This window comes from Felis catus, chromosome B4 (genome assembly GCF_018350175.1).
Source record: "Felis catus isolate Fca126 chromosome B4, F.catus_Fca126_mat1.0, whole genome shotgun sequence".
In the NCBI taxonomy this organism is placed as follows: Eukaryota; Metazoa; Chordata; class Mammalia; order Carnivora; family Felidae; genus Felis; species Felis catus.
Window position 1 is genome coordinate 82059953 of NC_058374.1, and position 25223 is coordinate 82085175.

General features: G+C 38.0%; 2 protein-coding genes across 2 annotated transcripts; one reads left to right on the forward strand and one right to left on the reverse strand.

The window, feature by feature from the left end:
- Positions 1 to 13973: 13973 nt before the first annotated feature.
- On the forward strand, positions 13974 to 14910 carry LOC101088501 (olfactory receptor 6C4). The gene has a single exon (XM_011284046.2). It carries the CDS (start codon positions 13984 to 13986, stop codon positions 14908 to 14910), a length of 927 nt encoding a protein of 308 aa, XP_011282348.1. The 5' UTR covers positions 13974 to 13983.
- An 8323-nt stretch (positions 14911 to 23233) lies between these two features.
- Positions 23234 to 24187, reverse strand: LOC101083349 (olfactory receptor 6C2-like). The gene has a single exon (XM_003988902.3). It carries the CDS (start codon positions 24182 to 24184, stop codon positions 23234 to 23236), a length of 951 nt encoding a protein of 316 aa, XP_003988951.3. The 5' UTR covers positions 24185 to 24187.
- Positions 24188 to 25223: the final 1036 nt, after the last annotated feature.

Consider the following 25223-nt stretch of genomic DNA (forward strand, 5'->3'; position numbering starts at 1 on the left):
CCACAATTTTTATAAGTTAAAACAGCACACTTTTTTTAAGTTTACTTATTTATTTATTTATTTTGAGAGTGAGAGATCAAGCATGAGTGGGAGAGGAGTAGAGAGAGAGGAAGAATCCCAAACAGGCTCTAGGCTGTCATCACAGAGGCCAATGCACAGCTCAAACCCATGAAATGGTGAAATCATGACCTGAGCCAAAATCAAGAGTCAGATGTTCAACTGATTGAGCCACCCAGGTGACCTAAAACAGGACACATTTATTATCTCACAGTTTCTATGGGTCAGAAGTCTGAACACAGCTTAGCTAGGTCTTCTGTTCAAAGTCTCATAAGGCTATAATCAAGGCATCAGCCAGGCTGCCCTCTTTCTCAGAGATTACAGTTCTCTTCCAAGTACCTATGTTATCAGCAGAATTCAGTTCCTTGCTGCTACTGACTGAGGCTCTCAGCCCCTGGAGACTACCTGCAGTTCCCTGCCATGTGACCCACTCCATAAGCAGTTCACGTCATAACAACTTGCTTCTTAAAGGCCAGCAGGAAAAGAATTTTGCTTCAGCCTGCTAAGATGGAGTCTTATATGATGGAACATAATCATGGGAGTGGCATCACATTACCATTGTCATATAACACAACCAAATCAAAGAAGTTACAGTCCCACTATATTTTTCACATTCTATTGGTTAGAATCAAGTAAATGATTCTATCTGTACTCAAAGGGAGGGAATTCCACCTCCACCAGGAGGTGGAAATTATTGGGTGTCATACCAGGGACTGTTTTCCATATCATGTGTATTAGGTTCTCCAGAAAACAGAAACAATAGGATGTGTATAAATAGGCATTTATTTTAAGTAATTGTCTCATGCAATTGTGGAGGTATGGTAAGTCCAAAATCTGAAGGTTGGCCAGCAAGCCAGAGACTAAGGGTAGAGTTGCAATTCAAGTCCAAAGGCAGTCTGCTAGTAGAATTCCTTCTTGCTCAGGGAGGTCAGCCTTTGTTCTATGAAGGCCTTCAACTGGCTGGATGAAATTCACCCACATTATGAAAGATAATTTGCTTTACTCAAAGTCTACCAATTTAATTGTTAATCTCTTCCAAAAAACACATTCACAGATGGAACATGTGACTCCTGATCTCAGGGTCATGAGTTCAAGCCCCATATTGGACATAGAGTTTAAATAATAATAATAATAATAATAATAATAATAATAATAAATCTTTTCAAAAGTGAGCAAAGGGACTAAACATACATACCTCCAAAGAAGACATACCAATAGCCAACAGGTATAAGATAAGGTGTTACAACATTGCCAATAATCAAGGAAAATAACAGAAATAATCAAGAAAAGGTGTTACAACATCACCAATAATCAAGGAAATGCAAATCAAAATCACAATGAGGGGCGCCGGGGTGGCGCAGTCGGTTAAGCGTCCGACTTCAGCCAGGTCACGATCTCGCGGTCAGTGAGTTCGAGCCCCGCGTCGGGCTCTGGGCTGATGGCTCGGAGCCTGGAGCCTGTTTCTGATTCTGTGTCTCCCTCTCTCTCTGCCCCTCCCCTGTTCATGCTCTGTCTCTCTCTGTCCCAAAAATAAATAAACGTTAAAAAAAAAAATTTAAAAATCACAATGAGATATCAGCTCACACTTGGTAGGATGACTATTATGAAAAAGAACAAAAGTGTTGGTAAGAATGTGGAGAAATTGGAACTCTTGTACACTGTTGGTGGGAAGGTAAATTGGTGCAGCCACTATACTATAAAGAATAGTATTTTTTGAGGTTCCTCAAAACATTAAAAATAGAATTACCATATAACTTAGAAATCCCACTTCTGGCTATTTATCCAAAGCATTAGAAACAAGATCTCTGCACTTCCATGTTCATTACAGCCTTATTCACCATAGGCAAGATACGAAAAAGCCTGAATGTCCATTAATGATGAATAGTTAAAGAAAATGTGTTATATACATACAATAATATACTAGTTAGCCTTTAAAAATAAGGAAATCCTGCCAAATGGAACAACGTGGATGAACTTGGAGGATATTACCTAAGTGAAATAAGCCAGTCATAGAAGGACAAATACTGTGTAATCTCACTTTTGTGAGGTATCTCAAATAATCAAACTCATAGAAGTAGAGAACTGAAGGTGCATATCAGAGTTTAGGGGGTGGAGAAATGGGAGTTGTTCTTCAATGGGTATGAATTTTAATTTATGCAAATGAATAAGCTCTAGAGATCTATACAATGTAATGCCTATAGTTAACAATACTGTATTATGCACTTAAAAATTTGTTAAGTGGGTAGATCTGTTAAATGAGCACTTAACACATTTTTCAAAAAACCAAAGGGATATAAGGAAACTTTTGGAAATGATGTATATGTTTTTTACCTTGATTGTGGTATTAGTTTCATGGGGATATGCCTAAGTCCAAACACACCAAATTGTACACATTAAATATGTGCATTTATATACCAATTATACTTCAATAAAACTTTTTAGAAAAGAAATAATTTCTGAAGTTGTATACACAGATTTATTTCCTTCTAAGATATGCTTCTTGTCAAGTACATACTCACCTGCTGCTTTGATATGGATGACTATATCTCTGGAAAACAGAGTGTGGTAATTAACTAACTACAACTCTACCATGCAGTCTCCTTAATAAATAACCTTGAATGTAAAAAATGTGAAAAAAAATAGGAAAGCTTCTAGGTGAGAACTAGAAGAATATCTCCATGATCTTGGGATAAAGAATATTTTTTAAGTTGAAAGCAAAAAGCACTAATTATAAAAAGAAAAGTCTAGTAAGTTGGACTACTTTACCATTACATCAGTTTATAACCTGATGAAGTTCATTTGTCAAGAAACACTAGAGAGTAAAAAAGCAATGCAGAGAGTGAGAAAATATAGGCAAAATATACAACTTACAAAGGTCGCATAGACAATATATTTCAAATGCTTACAAATCAGTAAGACAGATGACTTTAACACAACAGGCACACATTTGAACAGCTCTTCACAAAAGAGGATATCCAAATGGTTAATACACATATGGATGAAGTATATCCATACAATGGAGTACTCTATAGCAATGAAAATAAACACCTTACTGCCACATGCAAAAACATGCATAAATCTCACAAATACAATGCTGAGTGAACGAAACCAAACATGAAAGAATGCATATCATAAGATATCCATTTGTAAAATGCTTAAAACGGGCAAGATTAATCAATGGTGTTAGAAGTCAGGATATGGGTTAACTTTGGGGAAAAGAGGGAGAGTGTTTTGTTTAGGTAAAGAGGAAACTTTCAGGATGTTAGTAAGTTCTGTTTCTTTATCTAGGTGGTGATTACACAGACAAGTCCACTTTGCAATAATTAACTACATTTTCAGCATTTTTCTTCTATATGTCATAATTAAATTTACTAGACAGATAAAAGTTTATTTTAAAAGCCAAGGAATAAAAATGAAAGAAAAAAAAAGCCTGAAGGCCCAGATTATAAGCATTAATAAACGATGTATTTCTGGCAGAAAAAAAAGTTCAGATGGAAATTAAACCACTTCAACATTTGGTACAGCAACTTATGGAAAGATCAACTTGAGCTGAGTATCAGAGACCATATTTATGCACCGTAGAGCCAAGAAATGTGTTCAGCAAATTTTTCTAGGACAGATATGTTTGGTATGATTAGAAAATTTAGGAATTTTCTAGCATTGTGCCTTGGCAAGCTTCCAACAAGAGTTTTTGTGGATGTTAATATTTACCTTTCTAAACTGGATATGAAAGAGAATAGTTCTTTAAGCTGGAAAATGCTAATTCCTCCTGAAAATAATGTGCTTATGCAGTTACAATGAAGTAATGCTGTAATAAATGATGATTGATTTTGGTATTGATAAGTGTATTTATATAAATATATGATAAGTCACACAGAGAAAAACAAATACTGTTTGATCTCACTTATATGTGGAATCTGAAGACACTGAATTCATAGACACAGAGAGTAGAATGCTAGTTGGCAGGGGCTAGGAGAGGGAGAATTGGGGGAGTATTCATCAAAGGGTACATGGTTTCAGGTATGGAAGATGAATAAGTCCTAGAGATCTACTATAGAGTACAATACCTCTAGTTAATAGTACTGAAAAATTTGTTAAGACAGATCTTATGTTAAATATTCTCAGCACACAGGAAGGAAAAAAAAACAGGGAAAAAGGGTACTTTTAGAGATGATAGTAAAGTTTATGGCATTGTTTATCATGACATTTTCACGAGTGTATACTTCAGACTCATCAAGATGATTACATACATATAGCATTTTTGTATGTCAATTATACCTCAATATAGGTAAATAAATAAATACATACATGCATACATACATACACAAAAATAAATAAATAAATTGTCACCTTAGAATCTATACTGCATGAAGTATCCTTAAAACCTAAAGATTGGGGTGCCTGGGTGGCTCAGTTGGTTAAATGACTGACTTTGGCTCAGGTCATGATCTCTCTGCTCATGAGTTTGAGCCCCGCATCGAGCTCTGTGCTGACAGCTCAGAGCTTGGAGCCTGCTTCGATTCGGTGTCTCCCTCTCTCTCTGCCCCTCCCCTGCTGGCTCTCTCTCTCTCTCTCTCTCTCTCAAAAATAAATACACATTAAGAAAAAAACTAAAGATTACTTCTAGTTCCAGCAAAGATGGAGTAGAAGCATTCTTCACAGATCTTACAACTAAAAAAACCTTCAGAGAACACAACAAGCAAGCATAAGAAGACTGTGAAACGTGAAAGAAGGAAGACTACCTAGGGACCTCAAGAATTGAAGAACAACACGACAGTGAGACCTCTGGGTTTTCTGTCACCTCTTGTATATCCCACACAGGGAAATTCAGAAGCTTTCAATCTAGAACCACCAACAGGCATAAAAATATAAAAATTCCTCAAAAAGGCTGTTTCTCCTAACCAAAGGACCAGGAAAAAGGTGGCCTAACAACGGAGAACCCTTGGGGAATAGCTGCCCTACTCCAGCCAAACAAAAACACACTTCAACCTCTGCAGCTTCAGAGGAACCAGACAGGGAGCTGATCTTCAACTCCACGTTCCCACCCTGCATAAATGGTATCGCAATGATTTCCTCTACCTAGCAATGATGCCAGGCCTGAGAAGATAGCTGACTGTCGCAGGTGGCTCTCTAATTCCTCCATCACCTACTGTCATCAGAGCCAAGAGAGGAGCAGGTGGTCCATCCCCTACACAATGAAAGCAGCTCACTCTGATTTCCCAGGCAGGATGCTGTCAGTGGGCTGAGTGGGAAGCTAATCTTTCATTCTCATCCCATGGAAATAGGCAATGCTTCCAATCCTTCTGCAGAGTAGTATCATCAGGTAGGTGGTGAGCCAGCCTCCACTCCCACCTGGAGGTGGTGTTATTTGAGGCTACACTCTACTTTCTTCCATCCTTGCGGTCATTGAGGTCTAATTGGGAACTGAAACTCCACACCCACCTAAGGGCAGTAAGACCGAATGACTCAGTGCAAACCTGGTCTATTCAACACTCCTGTCCCCTACAGTGTAAGCAGGGCCAGTGTGGAGCTGAGCCTCCACTCCCATCTGGCATTAACAAGACAGAATGATGTTGTGTCATTAACAAGACAGAATTATGTTGTGTGAGGTAGAGGTAGAGGATACTCCACTGCCCCTTTCTCTGTGTGAGCAAGGCCCAGTGGGGAGCTGACCCTCCACCTCTACCTACCATCAATGATGTGGGATGAAGTGGTATAAGATGGACTAGTTGGCCCCTCTGGCCAGACTTCCCCTGACCAGCAAAGATGAGCATGAAACTGGGAAGCCCGACCCTGCAGCAACAGTAGTGTGATTCAGATCTGTGCTTGCCTCTCCCTGATGGTAGCAGGGCCTGGTTTAAGTATATACTCCCACTGACAAAAAGACAGTATGAATCAATGCCCTACTCTCAGTGTGAAGGTGTCACCAAGGCTGAGAAGGAAGCTGAACTTCCACCCCACCCATCTGCATGAGGCAACATGAGTAGAAAGTTCCACTTTTTTCAGGATGGTGTTGGCAGGGCTGAGCCAGAGACCAAACATACACACTCACCTGGTCTTGTGCTTCACCTCAACAGAGACTTGCTGCTAAAAAATATATATTACATAGGATTCTGAATATTGTAATAAAGTATCAAAAATATCAAAAATACAATCCAAAATTGCTCATAACACAAAGAACCAAAAATACCACAACTTGAATGAAGAAAGATAATCAACAATGCCAACACTGGGATGAATCAAATATGGGGATTATCTAACATGAATTTTAAGGAAGCCATCATAAAAATGCTTCAATGCAGCTGTGGATTCTCTTTTAAAAAATGAAAACATAGATATCTCACAAAGAAATTAAAGTTATAAAATGAACTAAATGGAAATACAGAACTTAGAAATACAATAACAAATTTTGAACATTCACTGGATGACCTCATTAATATAGATGACTGAAGACAGATCAGTGAACTTGAAGACAGATCAGTAGCATTTACCCAATTGGAACAACAGAGAGTAAATACAATTTTTAAAAATAAAAAAAGCTTCAGGCATCCATGGGACAATTGGAAAAGAGTTAACATTGCTAAATTGGAATCCCAGAAGGAAATAAGAGAGTAGAGCTGAGAAACGATTCTAAGAAAAAATTATTGAAAACTTCCCAAATTTGGAAAAACACATAAACCTGCAGATTCAAGTAGTCAAGCAGATTTAAAACAGAACAAAGCTAAAGCAGTGCACACCAAGACACATCACAATTGAATTTCTGGGTGCTAGTTATTTAGATGTGATATTTACTCCATCGTGGCACTTCTTTTTTGTGTATTTTTCTTCTGCATGCTAAATTTAAAAAGAAGATTTATTTTAAAAACAAAAGATTAAAGAGATTTTCACATGTAAAAAACTAAAAAATTAGCCGTGAGAAGAACCAGACTATAATAAATTATAAAAGGTCAATGGATTATAATGGCAATATCCTGGCTATACTATAGTTTTGCAAGATGTTACTATCTTGGGAAACTAGTAAAGGGTACACCAGATTTCTCTGAGGTATCTCTCTATATTAGGGTGAAAATGGAAGAAATAACATGAAAGAAAGAATGGATAACAATTAAACTGGTAAATATATAGGTAAATCTAAGTGAACATCTGAAAAATCAGTAACAGTCATATACTATGGGGTTTTAACAATACATAGAACATAAAAATATAAAACAAAAATGTCACACTAATTAAGATATATGAAATGGAGATAAAGCCCTACATTCCTTTTGCTGACTTGGAGGAGGGTAAAGATAATAACTAACTATAGACTTCGATAACTTTTTGTGCCCCTAACAACTAGCCCTCAAAACTAACAGAATAAAAATTGGTAGACATGTAATGAAAAAATGGTTAAATCTATAATTATGGGGGGATTTTTTAGCCATAAAATCAATAGTAGGACATGACAAAGAATATACAGATTTAAGGCACAAGATTAAAATCTTGACTTAATAAAAATATGGAAAGTATATTGTACCCAACAAATCCAGAATCCACTTTCTTTTCAAGAACAAACAACAAAAGAACAAACAGTACATTTTTATAATGAAAGGATCAAAATACAAATCTCAATAAATTTCAAAAGATTGGAAATATGGATTTGTTCTCTGCCCACAGTGTAATTAAGCCAGAAATCAATATCAAAAGTATAACCAGAAATTAGTAATACATTTGAATATTTTAAATGCACTACCAAATAACCTGGATATGTTTCCTGAACAAACCTCTCTAAAAACGCTGTAGCATGCATGTACAAAAATGCTCATTGCAACTTGTTCAAAATTTCCCTGAAACAGAAACAACCTAAATTTCTATCAGCAGTAAAATGGATAAATAAGGTGGGTTTTTTTATGTTTATTCATTTATTTTTGAGACACAAACAGCACAAGTGAGAGAGGAACAGAGATAGAATCCCAAGCAGGGTCGGCGCTGTCAGCACAGAGCCTGCTGCAGGCCTTGATCTCATGAAACGTGAGATCATGACCTGAGCCCAAATCAAGAGTCGGATGTTTAACCGACTGAGTCACCCAGGTGCTCCAAAAATGGATAAATAAGTTTTACAATAAATTCATACAATGTGGTACAATGCTGTTGCATGTGTTTATAAAGCATCTTTGATACTTCCTGGTGGGCATTAACAACATAAGCTTGTGCGGTGGTGTTATGTGTGCCTAAGGCAATGCCTGTGACTCCCAGGATTGTAAGCAAAGTAAGCACAATTAGCAGGAAAAGACCATGTTGGTGTTAAGACTGAGGGAAGTTCTGTTGCCCAAAATAAAACATTGGCATAAAAGGTACACAGAATACAGGTGATGCTAGGAGGAAGGCCTGAGAATGGGATATGACTGGGGTATATAACAATGAAACCAAAGACCTAACAGGAGTGACTATTTTGACAGAAACGTCTTGTACAGGAAGGTTTCTATTTATAAGGTGCCAGTAAGCCCAATGATCAGGACAAAGTAAGGGGTCTTTACTGCCAGAAGTTGAGCATAAATACAGTTGCTGATGGCAGTGACAGTCATTTGGAAAACCATGTATTAATCATGTAATTTTAGCAAGGTTTCTTTAAGTAAGCTTCCTTGCACTTAGAGCCTTTAGCCTGAGGCTGGCACGGGGGTAGAGTGAAGGGGGTGGGTAGTTTTACTGAATGCCTTTTCAAGAGCCCAACACAGTGAATTCTGAGAACTGAAGTGTGTGCCTTGGTTACTATCAATAATGCCTGGAAGTCTGAAGAGAATAAGAAGTGTCTTGTTGGTACCTTGTGTTGTGGCTTCAATGGTAACATGTCTATAAGGATAGATGAGTAATATTCCCTTATAAGTGTACCACCACGGTCAGAGAATAGTAAGTATCTTCTGCAGAGGGTCAGTGACCCCATAAAATCTATTTGCCATTGGTTAATGGATAGTCCCCAGGGAATTAAGCCTCATCAATTATATAGACAGTGGCACATTTTCCCATATAAGGTACATTAGTCACTACGTTACCCATGGCAGAGGAGAGGGGAAGTCCCTTTCATTCTTCTCAGGACTTCAAGGCATTAGCTTCTCCATGGCCTGATATTTCATAAGCCTACCAGTCCAGAGTTAGTGGCATCAGATCTGAGGCTGTGCCAATATGTGTCTCAGAAATCAAAACCAATTTATCTACCTGTGTATTATAATGAGTCCCTGAAAAATAATTATAGTATGTGGAGAATATGTGTGGCCTTGATTTGCATTTTGATGATCTATGAGGCAAAAAATCCCTAAAGTTCTTTACTTGTAAGATAGGGGGAAACACCTCAGATAAGGAATTATTATTGCTGCCATTAGTCAAACCAGATGACCATATCATTGGCAATGGCCCTAAAGTCTATAAAAATGTGAGGAAGGGGCCAAGTGTTGGCCAGGACATTGTCTAACGCTAACATAACTGTGCTGACCCACAGGTCCCATCCGTGATTAGGGATGTCCCAGTTAGGGAATGGAATGCAGTAGCTCTTCAGTAGGTTCTACCATGCATGACAGTGGTTCTAACATCTGTAAAGAATACAAACTCCCTTTCCTACTCACTAAATTAATCCCAATGAGGTTGTTAGGTAGCCAATGGATAGGAGAAAAGGGTGACCTCTTCAGGCACTGTTGCATCTAGCAAAGGACTGATAATGTGGAAACCACTTCCTCTTACAGGTGGGATATGCCAGAGGGCCCAGGTTGGCTCCATAAGTAGCATTTTCCTTTTAATAATGAGGCATCTATGCCAAGTTTGTGGAGTGCTGACTCAATGACCACAGGCACAATGGGCAACTGGGTCCAGAGAGTCACAAGCTCAGGACATGTGAAAGCATTTATCTCAAGAAGAGCACACAATGCAGCCAACAGTTGCCATCCCAATGGTGTGTAGGATTCAGCCGAGGAAAATAGTCTCTTGCCAAAAGTCCATGAACAACTTATGGCCACCATAGCTGATCCCAAAACCCCAGAAGGAATGTGAGGAGGTTGTTGAAGCCTCTACAATGAAGGAGCTTTTGGGGGGGACACAAATTAGAGTGCCTAATGTATTGCAATTTAATTTTTTTTATGTTTATTGATTTTTGAGACAGAGCACAAGCAGGGGAGGGACAGAGAGAGAGGGAGACACAGAATCTGAAGCAGGCTCCAGGCACTGAGCTGTTACCATAGAGCCTGATGTGAGGCTCGAACCCATGAACCATGAGATCATGATCTGAGCTGAAGACAGACACTTAACCAACTGAACCACCCAGATGCCCCTGATTTATTGCAATTTAGACAGATTCTAGAGCCTTTTGTCATTGGATAGCCCATTCAAAGTAAGCCAATTTAGGGGCATCTGGGTGGCTCAGTTGGTTAAGTGGCCAACTTCAGCTCAGGTCATGATCATACAGTTCATGAGTTCAAGCCTCACGCCAGGCTCTGTGCTGACAGCTTGGAGCCTGAAGCCTGTTTCAAATTCTGTGTCTCCCCCCCTTCTTTGTCCCCCCCCCCCCACACACACACACTTGCACTCTGTCTCTCTCTCAAAAATAAATAAATTAAAAATATATATTTTTCAAAAAAACAAAGTAAGCCAATTTGTGAGTAACAGTATAATGAATCTAAATTAAAAATGTAAATGTAAAAGATGTTGTTTCTGAAACCCAAATAAACACAGTTAATGTTGAGTCTACTTTAAAGCAGTAAGTGCCGGGGCGCCGGGGTGGCGCAGTCGGTTAAGCGTCTGACTTTGGCCAGGTCACGATCTCGCGGTCCGGGAGTTGGAGCCCCGCGTCAGGCTCTGGGTTGATGGCTCAGAGCCTGGAGCCTGTTTCCGATTCTGTGTCTCCCTCTCTCTCTGCCCTTCCCCCGTTCATGCTCTGTCTCTCTCTGTCCCAAAAATAAATAAACGTTGAAAAAAAAATTTTTTTTAATAAAAAAAAATAATAATAAAGTAGTAAGTGCCGATGTCAGTGAGAAGTTGGTTCCTTACTGCATCAGGTATGGATCATCCCTGAGCTGACAAGTAATGTCCAGAAATTTTACTTAAGTAAGCAGGCCTTGAATTTTATAGGATGCAATGGTCCAACCCTGACTGGAGCTTGAATTTCCTTGCAGAAAGACATAATGTTATCAACCTAACGCCATACCTGTGTTCTTGGAATAAGTTGGATGTAGTTAAGATGTGTAAAGGAATGAACGAACATTGGCAAATGTCTCATGGTGGGGTGAGTGAAAATGTATCATTCCTTTAAAAGTAAAGAGCTATTCATAGACTACAACATATGAGCCAAATCTATAACAACAAAATATTTTCCAGTTGCTGATTCCTATTAATTTTAGTAAAATTAGTAATGCAGATCTTAATGAAAACTATGATGGCATTAAGGTTATGGTAATTCACTGCGAAATGAATTCATTTATATCACATTTGACCACTGGCCAAATTGGGTTATTAAAGGGAGAAATAATAGAAGTGATGAGTAAGCCAGGCACACCAATCCTCAGGGGTCTCACTCCATGGCTCTCAGCTTCACAAACCTCATGTCTGTGGCAGATTCTCTCATGGAACCCTTATCGTGGTCTCTCTGGACCTTCTCTCCTCAGCCATATGTTTACAACTTGTTCTCAAAAGTGTCAACAATTGCAGTTCATTTGAAGCTTTTGAACTGAAGTCCATAGGGCATGTTTAACTTCTTCAGGGAATTGATCCCCATGTGCCTGTTCTGAAAAGAGCAGATAAAACCTGCATCATTCTGCCTAACACAGAAACTGCAAAGAAGCCCACATCCTGCCTTATAGGAACTTCAAAATCATCTCTCTTAGAAAAGAAATATTAAGGAATTTTCCATCTATCAAAGTCCACTTTTCTAATTCTATCATTGCTGTAGTAGGGGGTTATTCATTTATTTGTTTTTCTTTTATTATACATGTGAAGGACTGTATCTCTCAGGAAGTATCATTTGATTCTGGTTTGCATTAATAGAATGGAAGGTAATATGCTTCCTAAGTTAAGCCCCACAGACTTGGGTATTTTCGTTAAGAGAAAAGTGGAATGCTTACATGTGGAATCTAAGAAACAAAACCAAAAACAACAAACAGAAACAGACTTATAGATCTACAAAAGAAACTGTAGATTACCAGAGTGGGGAGAGGATAGGGGGAGGAAGGTAAGAAAGGTAAAGGGTATTAAGTGGGACAGACTTCCAATAATAAATCACAGGGATGTAATGTACAGCATAGGTGATAATAATGTTGTAAGAACTTTCATGGTGGCAGACAGTAACTAGGCTATTTTGGTGATCATTTCATAATACATTAAAAAATTATCAAATCACTATGTTGCACACCTGAAAATAATGAATATTGTAGGTCAATTATTATTCAATTTCTTAAAATAAAGAAATAGCCACCTATGGCCAGTGACTCCTGCAACAAAAAGAGAGAGTGAAGGGGAGAATGTTGACAGGAAGCCAATAGACAGCATGTTAAAATTTATACTACTCAAGACTCACAGGGCACATTTCACCCTTGACTTACCTCTTAGGATCAACAAAATAAACGTCCCACTACAGTCATTTAGATTGTCAAGGGTATGAGCACTGTATGTTTTTAAAGTCACTGATGTTATTATTCTATAAATGTGGATCATGAGGTCAATCAGTCACGAAAATCTGGATGAAAATGCAGTACTTGCCACAGACCAGAGGTTAGTACAAACAGGGAAGGGTGGGCTGTAGGGGAATCCAGGTCAATGTTTAATAGTGCCTAGTGCCTCCAACAGCATATGGAATTATGGGGAGATTGATAAGAATGATTGTGAGGATATGATTTTTTTCTTACCCGTATGCATGTGAATTAGAAGGGCCTTTTACATTGTCTTTGCTTCTGACTCAGAAAAATCTAAAAATGTATGCAGGATACCACTGCCAAAGTTTCCTTCCTTGGGGGTTACCAATTTATCTACAAAGGACTCATTGTGAGAAACAAAAAAGTCCCTCTTCCTTGTTTCTATGCCAGGAAGAGAGAAACTGTCATCCTTAGTTTGCCACTAAGAAATCTTTAAGACTTTGAGCAAAATCCACACTGAGATGCTTCCTGTGGGTATCTCAAGATCTCTATTCTCAGAGATATATTCCAAATATACATGGCAGAGAAACATAGAAGAAATGCTAATAAATACGATTTATTGACACCATAGCCTTGTTCATGTACCAAAATATGCTCACAATATGAGATATACTGAACCAAAGATCATAAGTCTTAAAGGTCTATTACAAATTTATGCTTCAAAAGAAATAGGGGTGCAGAATAAATCACTTATACATCAAAACCTTCAACCATATCCATGTGGGGAATTTCCTATTGGTTGCTGAAACAAGGAAGTCAGAGATTTGGACAATTATGGAGATAAGGATCTATGGAAGATAGCCAGAGAAGTGCCAAACGGTACAGGGAAGGGGAAAGAGCACAAGGAGAAAGGGAATCACAAAAAAACAGAATCTGATAGAAAAACTTCCACCAAGAGTACAGAAGTATGAAAAACTAATGGAGTCAGAGGAAAGTGACTTAAATATGGAGATTTTATAAACACTTGGGGATTAAAGGACAGGTTCAAAATATATTCTCCTGGGGGAAAAAATGAGTAATTATTCTGTAACAGATTCTGTTAAGTGTCCAAAAACATATCAACTGGGGAATTAAAAAGCCTTTAGGATTAAGGTCATTCACATAGAAGATATTGGGCTTCCATGGAGCCAAGGCCACTGCAATGTGATACTGCTTTGGGACAACTGAATAGAGAGTAATATATGACATGATTCATTACTATCAGCTTTGTCTCTCCTACCCTGAGAAAGCTCATTTTTCATCAGTCACCTTTTTCCTTCAGATCTCCAAAGGGTCAACAATGAAAAATAGGACGTTTACTGATTTCATTCTGTTGGGCTTCACAAATCAACCTGAGGTCCAAATTGTGATATTCATCTTTCTGCTCTTCACCTACATGTTAAGTGTCCTAGGAAATCTGACTATCATCATTCTCACTCGGGTACACCCTCACCTCCAGACCCCCATGTATTTCTTCCTCCGGAATTTCTCCTTCTTAGAAATTTCCTTCACATCCATTTTTATTCCCAGATTTCTGACCAGTGTGACAACAGGAAATAAAGTCATCAGTTTTGCTGGATGCTTGATTCAATATTTTTTTGCTATATTCCTTGGGGCAACAGAGTTTTACCTCTTGGCTTCTATGTCCTATGACCGCTATGTTGCCATCTGCAAACCCCTGCATTACCTGACCATCATGAGCAACAGAGTCTGCATACAACTCGTGTTCTGCTCCTGGCTAGGAGGATTCCTAGCTATCTTACCCCCAATCATCCTGATGAGCCAGGTGGATTTCTGTGCCTCCAATGTTCTGAATCACTATTACTGTGACTATGGGCCCCTTCTGGAGCTTGCCTGCTCAGACACAAGCCTCCTAGAACTGATGGTCATCTTCTTGGCAGTTGTGACTCTGGTGGTTACCCTGGTGCTGGTGACATGTTCTTATACATACATTATCAGGACCATTTTGAGGATCCCTTCTGCCCAGCAAAGGACAAAGGCTTTTTCCACTTGTTCTTCCCACATGATTGTCATCTCCCTCTCTTATGGCAGCTGCATGTTTATGTACATCAATCCATCAGCAAAAGAAGAAGGCGCTTTCAACAAAGGAATAGCTGTGCTCATTACCTCAATTACTCCCTTATTAAACCCCTTCATTTACACTCTAAGAAATCAGCAAGTGAAGCAAGCATTCAAGGACACCGTCAAAAAGATTGTAAAGCTTTAAAAACAGAATACATTTCAATCAAAGGCATATATCCTAATTTCAAGGTATCTGCAGCCTAGTATGATAGAAAGGTATATAAACTGTATACTTATGTAATAAGCTTACAAAAAATAAAATAAAATAACTTGGTAGGGGCTATTAGAGAAAGATAAATGAGAATCCACGAAAAGAACAGTTAGAGAGAATTAACTATTTTCCAGAAATCACTTGAAATTCAAGAGGCAAAACATATTGCTTATTTAGAAGAGTGGAAAAATAAGAATTTAGAGGAAGAGAGGCCAAAATCTAGGATTGCCATTTTTCTTCATCATGGGGCCCTAGAAACTATGCTTCCATCAAAGTGTCAATAATTTTTATTCTCCTCCCCTTTTCATTCACCTTTCGCTGTAGCCATTACAACTTTTATCCTTCCATAAAGGAAAACAAAAAGGATATACATTTGGTCCACTTTTCTCCAAATGAAATGAAAACCCTCAAGATTTTTATCAACTTACCCATCCATTTTCTAGAAGTTATGGTTCCAAGAGTATTCTAGAGCCAAGGTTAAAAGTCTTCCACTTCTACACAGGATCTATTGCTTTTCTTCACGGACATCTTTTTAAGTTAATGACTGAGATTTCCCATTCTCTCTCTTTGGTAGTTTTGGTGATTTTTTTTTTTTTTTTGCTATTATATTTTCACCTTTTTGTTTACTTTTATTAGATATCAGAAAGGACACCTTCTGTGATATGACTCCATTCTTTTAACTTTCCCCCAAGTTTTTGCTTTTGTTTATAACATAAGCCAGGGATGCCTGTTTCATAAACTGCAAATGAATATAAAGTATTAATATGGTTTTATATCTAGAATGTTCCAAACTATGAGTGTTAGCAACCAAATGGGAATAGAGACTACCCTACCAAGGACTCTATACATGGATTCAAGGTGACAACAATTTGAATATGAATTGGTGATGGGCCTAAACTTCAAAGGAACTAAGAACATTTTTGGAAATCTGAGTACTTGCAAATATTTTAGTAATATCCTAATGCATTGTAGAATGCTGGTTACTGTTTGAAGCACCAGTGAAACATCATCTGATGTGTTCACATGCTTTATATGTGGTAATATTATTCGGTGGAATGATGCTTCTTGGGAATTTAAGAAACAAGCTGCATTGGACTTGTTATGAGAGAAAATTTCCAGAACCATAAAAATATTGAAGAGCGCATCATATTTTGAATAAAGCATCTTTTATGTAAAGCCATTGCTATTTTGAATATCTGGATTTCTTTGGTGACTAAGATAGAGATTGGTGATGCCTTTTAATTTATTACAAATTGTTGGGGAACATCATCAAAAAGACATGACCACAGATTGACCCGCGAGCTGGACCCATACTTGGAGGCTCCTCCCTCCCTCCCCTATCCTTGGAATGTGGGCTCCACTTGCCTTTCCCACTCCCAGAGACTGCTCCAAGAACACAACCTTGAGATAGTTACATGGTGTGGAGAACACCTGCATGTTATAAGTGACTGAACCCAGTTAAAGCCTATTTATAAACTTTTAAGAAGCAGTGGGCAGCTGTGAGGATCCAACTGCCTTGCTGCCACCCAAGGCAAGCCTCATACATAAGTTCCCTTTGCTCATTAAAACTGCCACCTACCAACCTGGAATGGCCTGCTTCTTTCTTCAGCCTCTCCCTGCCTTCTGAGTACAGAGGCCAGCTTCAGATTTCACCCAAGAAGCTCCCAAAAGTGTTATGAACCAACACAAATTTACTGAGCTATTATCAAATGATATAGAAATGTTATCAAATAGCCACCTTTCAATCATTATGCTCCCACAGATCCACACTTCTACCCAAATCTATGGTGAAGTGGAAGATAATGCCATATAGTGGTCAAAAATACATGCTTTAGTTCGAATCCCAGGTTTGTGTTTTACAACAGTTGCCTTGGGATGGTTATTTGACCTCTCTAAGGCTTACTTTTCTCAAATTCTAAAATGTGGATAAATAGTTACGTCTATTGTATATGATAGTTTTGAACACTAAATGATATAATAGGCATAAAACATTTTAAAAGCCAATACTAAAATGTTTAATAAGTGATACCCATTTTAACAGTATGATAATGGTGAACAATACCTTCTCAAGAAAGTGGGGCTTAATTAGTAAAAGAGATGCTAAATCGATTGGTTTAATATGACTGGGACTATATGAATGTTGGCCATTCTAGGTGTAATCCCTCTGCACCAAGGTCAGCTTGCTTACATTTCTCTTATGTCCAGTTGCACCCTAGGATAGCCAGATCAATGAGGGTCTTATCCACATTTCAGATAAAGCCAATCAGAACCTTTGGCAACAGATTATTAGGACCTAGCTACCTCAACTCCATGTGCCTAGAAGCACACAAGATAAGGAAGGAGGATACTTGGTGTGAGTCAAAGTTGAAGAACACTTTAAGGACTTCACCCAGGGGCGCCTGGGTGGCTCAGTCGGTTAAGCGTCTGACTTCGGCTCAGGTCATGATCTCACAGTTTGTGGGTTCGAGCCCCACATCGGGCTCTGTGCTACCAGCTCAGAGCCTGGAGCCTGCTTCGGATTCTGTGTCTCCCTCTCTCTATGCCCCCTCTCCTGCTCATTCTCTCTCTCTCTCTCTCTCTCTCTCTCTCTCTCTCTCTCTCTCAAAAATAAATAAAGATTTTTAAAAAAATTTTTAAAAAGGACTTCACCCAGCCTTCATAATATCAGCATTTAGAAATTAATTTGGAAAGAAACATATTACCTTCTAAATGAGCTTGTCAAAAAAAAAAAAGACAACTTCTGAAACTGTTCATTAAGCTGGCTTTATGCTAGCACATACTTGGAATGTAATCCAAGTTATAGATAAACAGAGGAATGCATTTATTGATTCTGCAGCTAAAACTTTGGAATGTTCAGTTTCTAAATGTATAAGTTAGTGGGCATTATCCCTCCTGTCACCACTGGACACAAGAATCGAAAGAAACAGTTTTAGCTACCGGTATTCTCAGGATGACATTAGAGCAGAGTTAGAGCAAGGAAATAATAGAAACACATGAGAGCTGACCCACCACACTTCAGCATTGGTTCCTCTATCCTCTATTCCTTCATCCCCAGCGGTTATGGACTACAGATACAAATCTAAATATGTAGTATTCTCCCAATGCTTCCCCTTGCAAACAGTTAAAATAAAATTCAAAAGAAAAAAAAAAGAGTATTTTTTAAGATGGCAAGTTAGGTAAGAACACTTCTATAATACTTGGGCCATCTGGCCTAAGGATCTTGTTTGTCATTTCTCTAAATTTATCTAGAAGGTCACGAATCAGGGCCTAAACTTCTATTCCTATACATCACTAGATAGTAGAGCTAAAGCCTATACATATGTAATGAGTTCAGAAGCCAAAATCACCACCCATGTTAGGAATATATCCACTGGCAGCGAGGTGCAAAATTACACACCACACAACATATGATGCAAAGAATTACTGGATCAGAAACAGTAATAATTTAAAGTAAGTATAATTTCTAAAAAAGATATGAATGATACTGTCAAAATCAAGGACAAAGCATTATTTTAAAAACTGGGTGAAAAGACTGTTGAAAAACATAATGAGTGAAATAAATAATAAAACAATGAGGATAAATACCTGGAGAGATAAAACAAAAACAAAAATCGTGAGCTAAATCAGATCTGATGTGTTCTCCCATAAAGCAAAAAAAAAAAAAAAAAAAAAAAAAAAAGATAAAGAGACTAGATAGATAACTGAAAACAATAAAGTTACTATATTAGATAGAAAAATAGGTAGTTAGGTAATTAGACAACAAAAGATAAGTGCAGATGCCAAAATAAACCTATATAATAAGAGTTACAGGTAGAGGAGGGGTGGAATAATAGGAAATAATAATACATTTCCTATAATAGAGAAGGCTGGATATTTCTAAGTATGCTGAAATGGGATCTATAAGGAAAATATACACCTTAAGAAACCAGACTTTTGGGGGGCACCTGGGTGGCTCATTCACCTGAGCGTCAGACTCTTCAGCTCAGGTCATGATCTCACAGTTCATGGGTTCAAGCCCTGCACAGGTCTCTGTGCTGACAGCATGGAGCCTGCTTGGGTTTCTGTCTCCCTCTCTCTCTGCCCCTCCCCCACTTGCTCGCTATCTCTCTCTCTCTCTCTCTCTTAAAAAAATAAATAAAATTAAAACTAAATTAAATTAAATAGGGCTACTTGGGTGGCTCAGTTGGTTAAGCATCCAACTCTGGCTCAGGTCACTATCTCATGGTTTGTGAGTTCCAGCCCCACATCGGGCTCTGTGCTGACAGCTCAGAGATTTTGGCTTCTGAACTCATTACATATGTATAGGCTTTAGCTCTACTATCTAGTGATGTATAGGAATAGAAGTTTAGGCCCTGATTTGTGACCTTCTGGATAAATTTAGAGAAATGACAAACAAGATCCTTAGGCCAGATGGCCCAAGTATTATAGAAGTGTTCTTACCTAACTTGCCATCTTAAAAAAATATTCTTTTTTTTTTCTTTTGAATTTTATTTTAACTGTTTGCAAGGGGAAGCATTGGGAGAATACTACATATTTAGATTTGTATCTGTAGTCCATAACCGCTGGGGATGAAGGAATAGAGGATAGAGGAACCAATGCTGAAGTGTGGTGGGTCAGCTCTCATGTGTTTCTATTATTTCCTTGCTCTAACTCTGCTCTAATGTTATCCTGAGAATACTGGTGGCTAAAATAAATAAAATAACAAATAAAAATAATTTTAATAAAAAAATAAATAAAATAAACCAGGCATTTTTATTTCTTTTTTTTTTAACTTAAAGTCAAGATTAACATATAGTGTAGTGTTGGCTTCAGGAGTAGAACTTAGTGATTTTTCACTTACATATAACACCCAGTGCTCATCATAAATGCTATCCTTAATGTCCATCACCCATTCAACCCAAATACTACCAACACCCCTCCAGCAACCGTCTGTTTGTTCTCTGTATTTAAAAGTCCCTTTGGTTTGTCTCCCTCTCTGTTTTTATATTATTTTTGCTTCACTTCCCCTATGTTCATGTTTTGTTTCTTAAATTCCATATATGAGTGAAATCATATTTATCTCTCTCTGACTTATTTCACTTAGCAAAATACACTCTAGTTCCATCCACGCTGTTGCAAATGGCAAGACTTCATACTTTTTTGAATGCCAAATAATATTCTATTGTGTATAATATATATATATATATATATATATATATATATATATATATCTCACATCTTCTTTACCCATTCATCACTCAATGGACATTTGGCCTCTTGCCATACTTTAGCTGTTCTCGATAGCGCTCCTATAAACATTGGGGTGCCTGGGTCCCTTCAAAATAGCACACCTGTATCCTCTGGATAAATATCTAATAGTGCAATTGTTAGATTGTAGGGTAGTTCTATTTTTAATTTTTTGAGAAAACGCCATACTGTCTTCCAGAGCGGCTGTACCAGTTTGCATTTCTACCAGCAGTGCAAAAGGGTTCCCCTTTCTCCACATCCTCACCAACATCTGAGGTGCTCATTTTAGCCATTCTGACAGGTGTGAGGTGGTATCTCATTGTGGTTTTGACTTGTATTTCCCTGATGATGAGTGACCGTGAGCATCTTTTCATGTGTCTGTTAGCCATCTGGATGTCTTCTTTGGGAAAGTGTCTCTTCGTGTCTTTTGCTTATTTCGTCACTAGATTATTTCTTTTTTGGATGGTGAGTTTGATAAGCTCTTTATACATTTTGGATACTAACCCTTTACAGAATATGTCACTTGCAAATATTTTCTCCCATTCCACCAGTTGCCTTTTAGTTTTGCTGATTGTTTCCTTCACTGTGCAGAAGCTTTTTATCTTGATGAGGTCCCAGTTGTTCATTTTGGCTTTTGTTTTCTTTGCCTCCAGATGTATGTCTAGTAAGAAGTTGCTGAGGCTGAGGTCATAGAGGTTGTTGCCTGTTTTCTCCTCTAAGGTTTTGATGGCTTTCTGACTTACCTTTAGGTTTTTCATCCATTTTAATTTTATTTTTGTGTATGGTATAAGAAAGTGGTGTATGGGGTAAGAAAGTGGTCCGTGTTCATTCTTTTGCATGTCACTGTCCAGTTTTCCCAACACCATTTGCTGAAGAGTCTGTCTTTTCTTTTATTGGATATTCTTTCCTGATTTGTCAAAGATTAGTTGAGCAAGCATTTGTAAGTCTGTGTCTGCATTCTCTATTCTGTTGCATTGATCTATGTGTCTCTTTTTGTACCAATACCATACTGTCTTGATAATTACAGCTTTGTAATACAGCTTGAAGTCAGGAATTGTGATGTCTCCAGCTTTGATTTTTATTTTCAACATTACTTTGGCTATTCGGGTCTTTCTAGTTCCATACAAATTTTAGAATTGTTTGTTCTAACTCTGTGAAGAATGCTGATGTTATTTTGATAGGGATTACATTGAATATGTAGATTGCTTTGGGTACTGACATTTTAACAATATTTATTCTTCCAATCTATTGCTGTGTAACATATCACTCTAAGTTTTAGTGGATAAAACATTTTTTTTTATCACTTGCAGTTCTAGAAGTGGACAGGAACAGCTGGGTGGTTCTCATATGGGTCTTTCATTTAGCCGTAATCGTTGGTGAATTGATTTGGAATCATGTGAAGACTCATCAGAGCTGATGTCCAAGGTGGGTTCTTCATTAGATGTCACCAAAGCTACAATGGCTGAAAGAGATGGGACCTTATCAGGTATTTCTCTCTATGTAGCCTCTCTGCAAGTATTTCGCTCCTCACTGCATGACAATCTCAGGGTATTCAAACTCCTCACATAACAACAGATTTCCCCAAAGCGTTTGTTCCAAAAAAGATGAGAGCTACAGATCTCCAAAGACCTAATTTCTGAAGTACTACCCCTTCATTTCTACTACATTTTCATGGTCAAAATCAAGTCATAAAGATAGTCAAGATGAAAGGGGAGAGGAAAGAAACTACAACTTCTGATCTGGAAAGTAACGAAGAACTTGCAAGTATCTTTAATCCACCCGAGTCATGAATCTAAAAATGCCCTCAAGAGCCAAAGCGCTATTTACAATTAGTTCATCCTTCCACCATTCTACCCTTTTCATAATCTCAGCCCCTCTGGTCCTCATTGTTTCAGCCACAATCTGATGCCCTCAAGTCAAGGATTCATGTGTTTTACCTGCCTTCAGTAATTGCTTTTGGACCAATTACTCAGAAGACAAAGCCTATCAATTATCATAAAAGACTATCTGGCTACATTTTTATGTTAATGATTTTTTGCACATGTTTTAATAACTTCAGATTACAAGAGACAAGGATTACAATTGAACAAGGATTACAATTTTGTTCAAATCCACATGTTTATTGTGAGGCAGCATTAACAAAGTGGAGTTGAATGTGAAGGGAATTTGTGTTTCCTAAAAATCAATGTTCTTATGCTCTTGAAAAGAGAAAATATTTTGAAAGAGGCAGTGTTGCAAGGAAGGGAAAGCAGTGACAAGAATGGAATAGATTCAACACACAAGAGTAATGGTTAAGGTATACATGACAAGATTAAAAAGAGTTAAGAGGCACCTGGGTGGCTCAGTTGGTTAAGCATCTGACTCTTTTTTTTTTATGTTTATTTATTTTTGAGACAGAGAGACAGAGACAGAGTGTGAGTGGGGGAGGGACAGAGAGAGAGGGAGACATAAAATCTGAGGCAGACTCCAGGCTCTCAGCTGTCAGCACAGAGCCCGATGCAGGGCTCAAACTCACAAACTGTGAGATCATGACCTGAGCTGAAGTGGGATGCTTAACTGACTGAGCCACCCAGGTGCCCCAGCATCCGACTCTTGATTTCAGCTCAGGTCCTGATCTCATGGTTCACGGAATCAAGCCCCACATTGGGCTGTGCACCGATTGCTCCAACCTGCTTGGGATTTTCTCTTCCTCTCTCTCTGCTCATGCTTTATTTATAAATAAATAAATAAATAAATAAATAAATAAATAAATAACATTTAAAAAGAGTTGATTGAAATGTAGATTAGGAAGACATACACATTTCACAAAAGAAGAAAAATATCCATCTACATAATGCTGCATCTATCACAATTTTTCCTTAGATTATCTTCCCAATTTTATTTATTGTTCCTCAATATTATGAGAATTGCACAATTCCCATAACTTAATAACCATCTATATACTAAATCAATAGATTGTTTGTAATATATGATATCATGTCAGTATATGATAAATTGTTTTTGTTTCAATTTAAATTCCCAATATGTGAATCTAATATTTCTTTGAAAGAAATGCAAGTCTTTTAAGGATGTCATGGAAAGACCGCCTTACTTGTGTATTTCTCAGAGTATAAATGAAGGGGTTCAACAAAGGGGCAACAGATGTAGTGAGCAGAGAAACTGCCTTATTAATGGCCACTTCATCCTTAGCTGAAGGTTTGATATACATAAAAATGCAGCTGCCATAGGTGACAGAAACCACAATCATGTGGGAAGAACAGGTGGAAAAGGCTTTTTTCTTTTGCTGGGCAGAAGGTAATCTTAGAATTGTCCTAATGATGTATATGTAGGACAGAACTATACACACAAGGGTCATTATGAAGGTCAACACAGCACAGACTATGACCAGCTGCTCTATGAACCATGTATCTGAACATGAATTTTTCAGTATCGGAGAAGCATCACAGACAAAATGGTCAATATCAGAGTCACAGAATTCCAGATGGAGGCTCAAACCAAGGGGTGGAAAGATAATCAATAAGCCAGACACCCAACAAGACAGGATAAGATTCCAACAGACTCTGTTGTTCATGATGGTCACGTAATGCAGGGGTTTGCAGATGGCCACATAGCGGTCGTAGGACATCACAGCCAAGAGGAAAAATTCTGTAGCTCCAAAGAGAACAATAAAAAAGATTTGGCTGAAGCAGGCCTTGATGGTGATGGTTTTGTCCCCACTTGATATCATGTACAGGTATGTGGGGACACAGGCAGTTGTGAATGAGATTTCTAAGAAGGAGAAATTTTGAAGAAAAAGATACATAGCTGTTTTTAAATGAGAATCCACCAAGATGAGAGAAATTATGGTCAGATTCCCAATTACACTTATCATATATGTGATAAACAGAAAGATAAAAACCAGAATCTCTAGTTGTGGGTCATTTGTCAAACCCAGTATGATGAACATTGTTATTGCCGAATGGTTTCTCATCATTGACTTCATACTACTGCCCAATCTTCACATAAAAGTCACAGAAATCGGATCTGAGGAGCAATGTCACAATATAACAGGATCAGACAGTGACTACCAATACCAAGCAAACCAAGTCACATTCATTTCCTTCTGTAACTTGATAATCAGGTTTTGATGAGGTAATTCTCTCAGCTCCACTGAAATATACCACTGGGAAGCTAAGCTATGGGAAGTTTCTCTTGAAAATTGCTGCTACTGAAATTGTTTTCAAATATTCCAGGTCTCCCAGTTCACAGCACTTGTTTCCAATTCATTTTTTAAGCCCATACTTTGGTTGAGATTTCCCCTATTAGATCAGGAGTTGACTGCTTTGAGCTATACTTTGATGGGTCATACAGTCCTTTATTCTAAAACTTTTGTACTCAAAAGCTAAATCCTAAAACTGTTTTGCTTTATGTTTTGGTGCCTGATAAAATGCAAAATATATGGAGGATGTTGGTGATGCCCTACTTAGATTCTCCAGATCCCTCTCCTAGTGAACTAGGCATTATTTAAAGGTCAACTAGATTTCTCCCAGAAACCAGTCCTTCAATAGTCCTTTCTCCTGACTTTCTAAGTTTGTCTGTTATCCCTTTATTTTCCATCCCTGTCCTCAGCAGAGAAGGCTTTAATGAATGATTATTTTAATATAATTTGAAAACCATGGGTAAAGTTACAAATAGCTGAAGGATTTATCAAAACATACTTTTCTTTCCCTCCTTCATAACCAACAGAAGTGTGATGCATGTTTCAGTAATGCACAGGCATTAAGTGTATGGACCTTGAAACAGTTTGTCTGGGATCAAATCATATCTGTTTTCTACTAGCTGAGTGACCTTAAGCAAGTCATTTAATCTCTCTGTTCTCCAAATTCCTAATACGAAGTAGAGTTAACAGGAATACTACATCATAAGATTACTATGAATTTTAATTAAGTAATATAGGGGTGCCTCTTTGGTTCAGTCCATTAAGCGTCCAACTCTTGATTTCAGCTCAAGACGTGATCTCATGGTCATGGGATTGAGCCCCA